Source organism: Macrobrachium nipponense, chromosome 7, assembly GCF_015104395.2.
Source record: "Macrobrachium nipponense isolate FS-2020 chromosome 7, ASM1510439v2, whole genome shotgun sequence".
NCBI lineage: Eukaryota > Metazoa > Arthropoda > Malacostraca > Decapoda > Palaemonidae > Macrobrachium > Macrobrachium nipponense.
The window spans coordinates 91028164-91038559 of NC_061109.1; the positions used below are offsets into that span (position 1 = coordinate 91028164).

A 10396-nucleotide genomic window follows, 5' to 3' on the forward strand; every position below is an offset into this window, starting at 1 on the left:
AAGCACTGGAACTTTCAGCTATACAACACTTAAGACAGTGAAAAGAGACGGTTAGTGTGGTTGGACAGTAAGATAAATAAATTCAGAAAATAGGGGAGATAAGTGCAAGGCTCAAAAGTGAAATAAGGAGAAAGCCCCATAGTTGCAATAAGAAGTCATGGAGAGGTTTGACAACAAGACTGAGGAAAGAAAGGCTAAAAAGTGGGTGCAGCTAGGCACCAACAAAAAGCTTCAAACATCATTTAGTAATGCCTAGAGTGTTCGAAGTGAGGTGCACTAACATCATAACTCCTTACAGGTGTTGCTGTATAGGGTCCAAAGGGCCAGAGTCAATCACTTTAACAAAACAGCTAGAGCTCCCACAGGAAGAGGGGCCACGCGAGTGGTCCAGAGGAGTAAAAGTGACATCAGTGTCAAGGGGGGGCGGCCAGCAATTAGTGGCGGTGTCAACAGGATTGGGAGCATAAATGGCTGACCCTCTCCGAGAAGTAGGGGAAATATCCTTGCCACCAGTAAGAGAAGCATTGGCTTAGTAGGCCTATCTAATGACCATCTGGGTGGCAATGAGTCATGGCACAAAGGTCTGACAGTTGACAAAGTTGTGTCTTGTAGTTTCATTTTGCCAGTGGTGCAACTCATGTTACTGCAACAAGAGGGGGCATATCAAATGCTAAGGCACTGCCTGATAAAATTTGTTCCATGTTGCTTGCACTTCAATCCAGTTCAGCTATTGGAGTAAAAATAACTATCTGTTATACCTCTATCTTCTGTTACCAATTGTATAGTAAAATAAACCCTTAACTGCCTTACCTTCAGGAGTTTACATTCTCGAGAGTCTTGGAAAGCTGGGTACATTTCTTCATACTTCTCAACAGCAATTTTAGAATTGGTCAAATCTACGCAGAGATGGCACAATGCAGCACGAAACATATATTCCTTTGCACTATATTTAAGTAAAGAACTTTCCAGTGAGCTTGTTGCAACCTGAAATTACATTAAATTTTATAAATTAGTATAGGCACTGTTTCAAATCATGTCTATGGCAATGTAAAGAACCTGGAAATGTTGTTACTAGCATACTTCCTGAATTATTATCAAGTAGATTAACCAAACAACTGAGCTCACATAAGTATTCTCACAAAGCTGGCCCAAAGGATTTGTCTCTATTAAAAATAAACTTCATTTTATTCTGTAATCAGGTAACTGAAAGGATTAACTGAAAATGGTAGTAACAACATTCGAACAGATCAAGCTTAATTTTGGAATAAGGAATTCATCACATCAAAAGGAACAATACACTCAAGTAATTTTAACTTTCCTTTGAATTGCTCATTCTTGTTTGACCCATAGAAAATTTGAATAGCCCACATGATCCAGTCCTTATATGTATACAAAATGTAAAGTAATGCAGAGTTGATAATTTTTTGTGTGAACATAAAAAATATAATCGACAAATTATATAAAATTTTGCAAACAAATCAATAAAATATATTTTGTAAAAATCTCAAACTTTCAATTAAACCAGTTAACTGAAAATTAGAAAGATTTTGACAAAATTTCTTTGATTTAGTTTCAAAACTAGACTAGTTGACAATTATATTTTGGACATCACAAAAAAATTATCAACTTTGTGTTACTTTACATTTGCACATATAAGGACTGGATTATAAGGGCTATTCATCAAATACCCAGGGGTCAAACAAGAATGACTAATTCTAAGACAAGTCAAAAGTACTTGCGTATTGTTTCTTTTGATTGATGAATTCTTTATTGCAACAATGAGCTTAATCTGTTTTCATTGTGTTACCATCAGGTTCAACATTTCATGTATTCTGGCATTCACGGATTATGTAATGCGTTTTAGAGATGTTAAATAACCACTAACAGGAGTATCTAAAGGTAATCTTGTCACAGTAATAGCAGTTTTTGTTGCTTAGTAAGGTTCCTTGCCTTTGTTCTACATAAAAAGGAATCCAAACATATTTCCATATTTTTGCCATCTTCATGTAACTTGTATAGTGAAAATTTAATTTATTGAGCAAGGGTGTTTTTTACTATAATTTTGGAAGGCTTCTAGCACACTTTTGTAGTTATTGTTATTATAAATTATTGAATTTTTAAAGGCTGATCCTATTGCAAAAATTTTCCCATAAAAAGAGAAACATTGCTAGGCAAGAAAAATTGGTATTTACTGGTTGATAACTAATAAAAATCCCAAGCATGATGAAAATTTAAACCATCAGTGCATATTAAACCTTTGTGGAATGTGGGGTGGTCATAATCTGCCTGCACCAGAACACACCCTCCACAGAGAGCGAAAATACTTAGCAGTAATTCTCTTCTATCACTTTTTGTAACATTCAAATTCATGCTACATTAATGAATTTGGTGTCCTATTAAAGGTCAGTTTAACTTTTATCATATTTATGAATGTCAAAAAATACAAATTTATATCAAATAATTAGCCATAATGAAAATTGGAGAAAAATTACAATGTTTAAAAGTAAATTGTAAATTTCCTAACTATACAAACCTGTAGTCCTTGTACATTATTATTATTATAAAAATAGTTTAACCAGACTACTAAGCTGACTTTCAGCTCTCATAGGGCTGGCCCAAAGGATTTGATAAAATGCCAGGTCTAGGCCAAATTACTTTTGGCAATGTAGTTAGGTAATTTAATTACCATTTGAATGTGCACACTCCACTTTGCTTTTGGCCCACGAATCAGATTGAGGGGTGGCATGAGATAGACCTACCTCCAGCCTGGCGGTCTCCTGAAAGTGGAGTCCTCCCCAGGAATGATAGCTCCTGAGGAGGCAGCCACCAGGAAACTGCCTGGAGAGCTGCCATGGTGGTAGCCTCCAGGCTCGCTGCCTCTTGCTGCAAGAGGGTGATGGCCTCTGCATTAAGCTGGTGCAACAAGAGACCCGGGTCTAGATGAACCAGGTCTGGGTCTACCTGTTTAGCCAGCAATGACCTCTCCAAGGCCTCATAGTAGTGCTTCTGACAAGGCAGAGAGGGGAAAACAACTTGTCTGATCAGTTTAATCGTAGCGAGTTCTCCTGTCCAGAGACAAGATCATTCACTTGATCAAGCACACCTTCAGCAAATGAGGAACATGGCAGTCCCGTCAAGGCCTTGGGTTCCTTCTTAAGCCCCAAAAAGATTCAAGGGATCACAGACGAGGCTGTGATCCCTTCCCCAAGATCACTGCACTGACGAATCGGCACAATGATCTCAGAAAACATCCTCGGTACCTCAAGGGTGTCTGCATCGCAGGGAAGAGTACCCTCAAGTCCTTCCAGGGTGCAGTTCTCCCAATCTACTATCCCTGCTGCAGGGAGAACTTTGCCAAACAACTGTGATTGTTCCTGCACCACTCTGGCATACAACCTAGTTGATCCAAGAACCGAGCCTGGGACGTATGCTTGAGAGGTACGACTTCGACGAGACCCCTCATCAAAGTCCCCCTTGCCTGCCTCATGCTTCTTAGTAAAACCACTGGAGGTTGAGGGGGCGGGTGAGCCATATGCAGTCCCCACCCACAGTGATGACTGCAATACGGGTCTAGTAGAACGCTTTTCCCATGGTGAAGCATTGTCCTGAGAAGGGCGAAGTGGTTCATGTGAGCCAGACTGGGTATTCGACTTGATATGGTAGAGCCAAGTCCCCGGCTTGAGCCAAGCTGAGCACTCGACTTGGCCAGGCTATCGCTATTGCATGAACACAATGGGGGGGCTCTGGGAGGAGTCCCGTGAGTGGCTAGCTGGCGAGAACTTGTGCCCTCCTCCTACTGTGCCCCAGACTTCCAAGGCCATAGCCTCTGACAAAGGAGTCTGAGCAGGGGACCTCCTCTTTGTTCCTCCAGGTGTTGAGTTACAAACTGAGGCACTGGACCGGGGCCTGGCCGATCACTGGTGGAGGTACTGGTAGGGAGAGCCAAGGCACCTGTGTCTCAACTCTTACTCTCACTCTGTGCCCTCACTGGTACAAAGAGAGGACCCTCCATCACCAGTTTGGGATATTGGAACCTCTGAGTCTCTGAACATTCGGGGTGTCTCAGTCTTACCGAGCCCCCGGCACTGCACCATTCTTAGAAGCTGGCTTCTTAGAGCTGGTGGTAGGGGCATGTACCTAAATACTTGCATCCTTGGCTCCTGAAATGCTAGGTCTAGGTAAGGCCTGCTGACCAATTCACCCAAAGGTGGGGAAGAGCCAACTAGAGAAGAACCTTGTGCTTCTTCCGTGGAGGGAGGCAGACCCTTAGAAGTCTCAAGGGGAGACTTCTTAGGGTTGGAGAAGCAACCTTTTTAGTTCCTCAACCAAGAGGGCTTGGAAGAAGGACAGGAGGAGCTAGCAGATGATGACAATGAAGAGGAGGGTGTAGTAGCTGTCGGATGGGGACAGAAAACCATGGTCAGGACCTTGGCGAAGGCTGAGGTGGTGACTGTGACAGTTTTCTGTGTCTCCACTTTGTGAGTCACCATGGGCCTGGCAAAATGAGCCAACAGGACTTGCAGGGAGGGTGTCCCCACAATCTCCAAAGAGTGCCATGCTGCCAACAGGTCAAACGGTTGCTCCACCACAATACCTGAAGAAAGGAAAGTCAGGTTAGTTGATGGAGACTTTGTCATTTTGAAGGAAGCTCCTCTCCCTTGGCACGACTGAAGACCTCCAAACTGAGATCACGCTGTTCACCTGCCTCTCCTCCATCCTCCTCGCTTGACAAATCGGACAAAGAGGAGGCCTCTCCTCAAGGAGAGCGAGCAAGAAAGAGAAGCTTGCCGGGACAAAGGGTCGGCCACCAAGGGCGTTGTTGGGGGCGTTTAACTCTTAGATGATGCCTTAGTGTCCTTTCTACGATAGTGTTTCCTCCCTGCAAACTTCACCCACTGCACAGGAGACCAAAAATGACACTCTTCACAAGTCAATTCAGGGTTACAATCCTGCCCCCTGCATGAAGTGCAGAGGGCATGAGGGTCAACCTCCACAAAAGACCTAAAGATACTATTGCAGCCCTTCTTGCCCCCCCCCCCCCCCCCCGGACGTATGCGCTTGGGGGGGGGGGGGGGGTTATGGCAGGATTAGTTGATTTGTGGGTTTATGTTGCAAAAGATCATTATCAACATAGCAAACACAAAGAGTGTAGCAAACATGCTAAAAGTAATTCCTAATGTAAAGGACTGAGGGTTTGTAAAGTGTAGGAACATGGATATCCAGTTTCTGTTTACACAGTGCAACAGAATGGAAAATTTTCTTTCCAATGATATGAAATTAAATACTGTTTGAACCATGTATCATAGCAAAAAGTCCATTTAAAAAAATGTAAAATTCTTTTGGGTGGCTTCAGTTCACAAAGAATAACAACAGTTTACTATGTCACTTTGTAGAAAAATTGTCATAAATCAGAGAAGTACTGTACTATATACCATCTGAACTACATATCAGTCTCCATGACAACAACAGGCATCCATTAATGTCATACTGAAAGTTCATTGTCAAGATTCTTTTTTTTTTATTTAGGGATTGAAAAATGACAGCTATAATCATCATCAGAATTTCTAAAGATTAAGATTTTGGGTCCTTCAGTGTACGTATACAGAAATTAACATGAACATTTGTATCACATTTTTAGATAAAAATTTTACTTGTGTGCAAGGTTGTATCTTATGAAGACTCCAAGGAGGAGGTGGCTCAAAAAGAAAATTGAGTTCAACCTCTTAGTTTTGCTTGAATGCAGTTGACTCGGTATGGGAAAAAAAGTTATGCAATGTTTTCAAGTTTGTAAACTAAAATAGTTTTCAACTAGTACTTACCTGCTCATATATCTGAATGGCTTTTTCATAGTTTTCCATCTGTGCAGCAAACATAGCAACCTTAAGTTGACACTTGTTTGCAGAGGAATTGTTCTCTTCCCCACGGAAATAATCTGAAGCTTGTTCATAGTGCTGAATAGCCTTTTCCATGTCAGCAACCTGTGTACAACCAAAAAGCCACAATTACTGATAGGATACACAAAAAAACATTCCCTGCAATACTGTTATTTCCACAACTCTTATTATTAGTATTATCATCTTTATTATTACAATAGCATTTCAACTCAAGAAACTGTCAAATTTTGTTACCATACACATCCAGAAAAATAATTATATTTTGTATTAAACAAAATAATCAGGTAACCATTCTTTTCTGTCTGTGCTTATGTATGTGTGGTAATTTTTTCCACTATGCTGAAGTTTTAAAATACAGTAAAGTTACATTACTACAATGTACCCACAGTGACTGCTAAATTACAATTAACCCTTTAACGCCGATTGGACGTATTAAACGTCGATATAAATTGTCTGTTGGGTGCCGATTGGATGTATATACGTCTATATAAAAAGTTTTTGTAAAAATTCGCGGAAAATAGTTATAGGCCTACTAGGTGAAAACTTTTGAATCACACACCTTAGGGGATGCTGGGAGCTCACGGATCAAGGTGTTGTTTTGTTTACAATCATTATGCAGGCACGCAAGCGCGAATTTCTTTCTTATCGCACTAAAAAGTATCAGCAACACATCTCAAATTACTTTGTCACTGACATAATTTTTGCACCATTTTATATTAGCCGTTACATGGAGTATTATATATGAAAATGTGCAAAATTTCATGTAGAATTCAACAAAATACAACTTATGGTTGTAGCTTTTATCAGTTTTGAAATATTTTCATATAAATAACGATAAGTGCCAAAATTTCAACCTTCAGTCAACTTTGATCTACCAAAATGGTCGAAAAACGCAATTGTAAGCTAAAATTCTTATATTCTAGTAATATTCAATCATTTACCTTCAATTTGCAACAAATTGGAAGTCTCTAGCACGATATTTTGATTTATGGTGAATTTATGAAAAAAAAACTTTTTCCTTATGTCCGAGCGGTAAGTCTTCCAAAAAAATCATAAATTTTTTTGTCTGATTGTCATAATGTTTGCACCATTTTAAATTAGCCATTACATAAAGTTTTACATATGGAAATGTGCACAATTTCATGTAGAATACAACTAAAAACAACCCATAGTTGTAGCTTTTATCAGATTTGAAATATTTTCATATAAATAATGATAAGTGCCAAAATATCAACCTTTGGTCAACTTTGACTCAAACTAAATGGTCAAAAAACACAATTGTAAGCTAAAACTCTTATATTTTAGTAATATTCAATATTTACCTTTATTTTGCAACAAATTGGAAGTCTCTAGCACAATATTTCGATTTATGGTGAATTTATTAAAAAAAAACATTTTCCATACATCCGCGCGGTAACTCTTCCGAAAAAAATCTGAAATTTTTTTGTCCGATTGTCGTAATGTTTGCACCATTTTAAATTAGCCGTTACATAAAGTTTTATATATGAAAATGTGTGCAATTTCATGTAGAATACAACAAAAAAACAACCTATGATTGTAGCATTTATCAGTTTTGAAATATTTTCATATACATAACGATAAGTGCAGAAATTTCAAGCTTCAGTCAACTTTGACTCAACCGAAATGGTCGAAAAACGCAATTTTGAGCTAAAACTATTACATTCTAGTAATATTCAATCATTTACCTTTATTTTGCAACAAATTGGAAGTCTCTAACACAATATTTTGATTTATGGTGAATTTATGAAAAAAAATTTTCCTTAGTAAAAAGAGAACATACATCAAAACTAACGAATCTATCAGTGGGGCAAAGAGCAATTTTGTTTAATTTATCAACTAAATCTAGAGAATTATATATATGAGAATCGGAGATGGTTCCAAGTAACGGGGACAAGATCTTAGTGATATATTTCGAAAGTTTATATGAAATTGAACCAACAGTACTGATAATAGGCCACATAGGGTTATTTTCTTTGTGCGTTTTGACTAATCCGTACAGGTAAGGTAGCGAAGGAGATTTGACTGACAATTTGCCTAGTAGTTCTGTTTTATCTTTAAAGGATATTTTTCACTGTGCTATTGAAGTTTTTTATGACTTGATCAAGGGGATTTTTTGTTTGTTTTTTATAAGTCACATCATCATCCAGTAGGGCTTGCATACGTGATATGTAGTCAGCTTTATCTAAAATGACTATACTATTTGACTTATCAGCTTTTGTAATGTGGATAGTATTGTCCTTTTTATGATCAGTCAAACTTTTCTTATAGCGAGCAGGGAAGTTACTTTCATGCTCAACGTTGGCAGCTCCATAAACAATACCTTTAATCATGTCAACATGATTTTGAGGAAGATCACAATATTTTTCAAATTTACTTAGGGATGACGCAACCATTAAAGCTTCAATACAACTTACTTCTCATTGTAATTTCAACATTAGTGGTAGCCTGTTTCATTTAGACCCTTGTACAGGCGGCCCGCGGTTAAAGGCACAATCGCTCAGCGGCGAATCGGTTTTATGGCTGTGGTAAAAAATATTCATTAAAAAAATATAAGGCATTTTATGGTATTTTTACGGGACAATTTTCAGTTAACAGCATCGCTAGCGCCGTTGTCTAACGAGTTCATGCATTTGTAGAAATGCTGTTCAGACCATAAAGGTTATGCAAGTTATATTAACAAATTTTATGGAGTTATTACATAGGTATTAGGGTAAAATATATGCCTCTGACGCTGTTCTATGCCGAAAATATCAAGTTACATAAGTGCAAATTTAGCTATGGATGTGGCGATTTATAAATGTTCATGCTTTTATGTTTAAAATGTGTATGAAAATGTATTACGTATAGGGTATTTTTATTTCTGCACAGAAATATGATACGAAGGCAGCTTTTGAAACTGCCCTTCACGTTATCAAATATGATGCTTTTTCATGTTCGTTCTTGTAAGCCGCCGTCTGCCGCTCTTCCGAAAATATAGATTTTAAAAAGAGTGCAAATGTAGCAATCGATGTGTCGATTTTTTAAATGTTTATGCCTTTATGCTTAAAATGTGTATGAAAATATATTACGTATAGGGTATTTTTATTTTTATACATAAATATGATACAAATTAAGGCAGCCTTTGTAACTACGCTCCACGTTGTCAGGGGATGTTTTTTCATGTTCGTTCTTGTCCGCCACTGTTCCGAAAAAGGCATGATGTAATTTTATTAATTATGCATCTTTTCCATAAATCCTTTAAAAGTTGTACATTACTTCACTGTATACAATAATATTGTATGTATTCTCATATTATTGGATTATACAATACTACGGCAAATCTAAGCCAGTATTCCGCGGAGCGGCCAATGTTGTGGTTTGAAATCAGCTTATGGCGAATAAGAGTTTGATACACCATAACGCAATTCTGAGCGAATTCTCTTGCTTCTAGTTAGCATAAACGAATATCTAGATACTTGACTTATAAGAGACAAGGTTATTTTTCCTTGTACAACGTGGTTTTAGGTGGAAAAATGAAATTAATATATCTCGTTGTGAATGTGAACTACTATTTTTTTTTTTAATAGATTACGTTGGCGGCATGTTTATTGTGTAAAAAAAAATTAGGCGATTTAGTTCGCAATTCTTTATATCATCGTAATATGAACTTTATGTTATTTATCTTATATCGGCGTGAAACCAACAGTAAAATGTGTTCTTTCAAGCACAGTAGTTTTGATTAAAATGATTTTATCTCAATTTTATCTACGGTTGTGTTTGATGGCATACGTTTACTAGAGTTTTATCCTTGTTGGCGATGAACGATAATAGACATTAGTAGCTTGAACAGTTTTCTCAGCTTCAGTTATAACTAGGTTTATATTTAACAGTATATTTCCCAATTGATCTTTGATCTACATTGATCTTTGATCTATAGCGAATAAAGTTATTACATTAAGATATCTCAGTTCTATTCTATACATAACGCCATTTATAACAACTACAGTAATAGTGTGCTGAAGTGCGAGACATACAACCCAAACAGATGTTATCCAATTCGGTTGTATACTTAGTGAGAGAGAGACAAAAAAAAAAAAAAAAAAAAAAAAAAAAAAAAAAAAAAAAAAAAAAAGTCGTTTCTCGTTCGTTTGTTCATGGCGGAAGATGGATAAAGTTAGGCTATTGTAATTTGGTCTCTCCTAAAATCGGACTACCTAAGACGAATTATCGTAACTTGAACACTAAAGCTACCTGTACACTGTATAAACCTTATTATATCATTCCATACTCTAGACACCCAAAGGATTGAGGCTAGGCTTTTTTCACTTTGCAGTATTTATAATGCTATAATGTACTGCACAGTACTACTGTACAGTAAATTCTATATTACTATACTGCATAAATATAATTTTACTTATTGCGCCATTGTGGGATTACCGCGCCTTTGACTGGTCTAGAGTTTCGAAAGGTGTGCGACGGCCATAGGCTTTAAAATCGCTCAG

At 37.6% G+C, this 10396-nt stretch overlaps 1 protein-coding gene across 1 annotated transcript in view; it reads right to left on the bottom strand.

Annotated features, from left to right (window-relative positions):
- The window catches only part of LOC135217464 (alpha-soluble NSF attachment protein-like), a 105097-nt gene that overhangs the window by 7378 nt on the left and 87323 nt on the right, over nt 1-10396 (bottom strand). The window contains exons 4-5 of the mRNA XM_064253367.1: nt 5820-5978; nt 811-984 (exon numbers count right to left, since the gene is read on the bottom strand). Of these exons, the coding sequence (XP_064109437.1) occupies nt 811-984; nt 5820-5978 (333 nt within the window). The remainder of the gene's footprint in view (nt 1-810; nt 985-5819; nt 5979-10396) is intronic.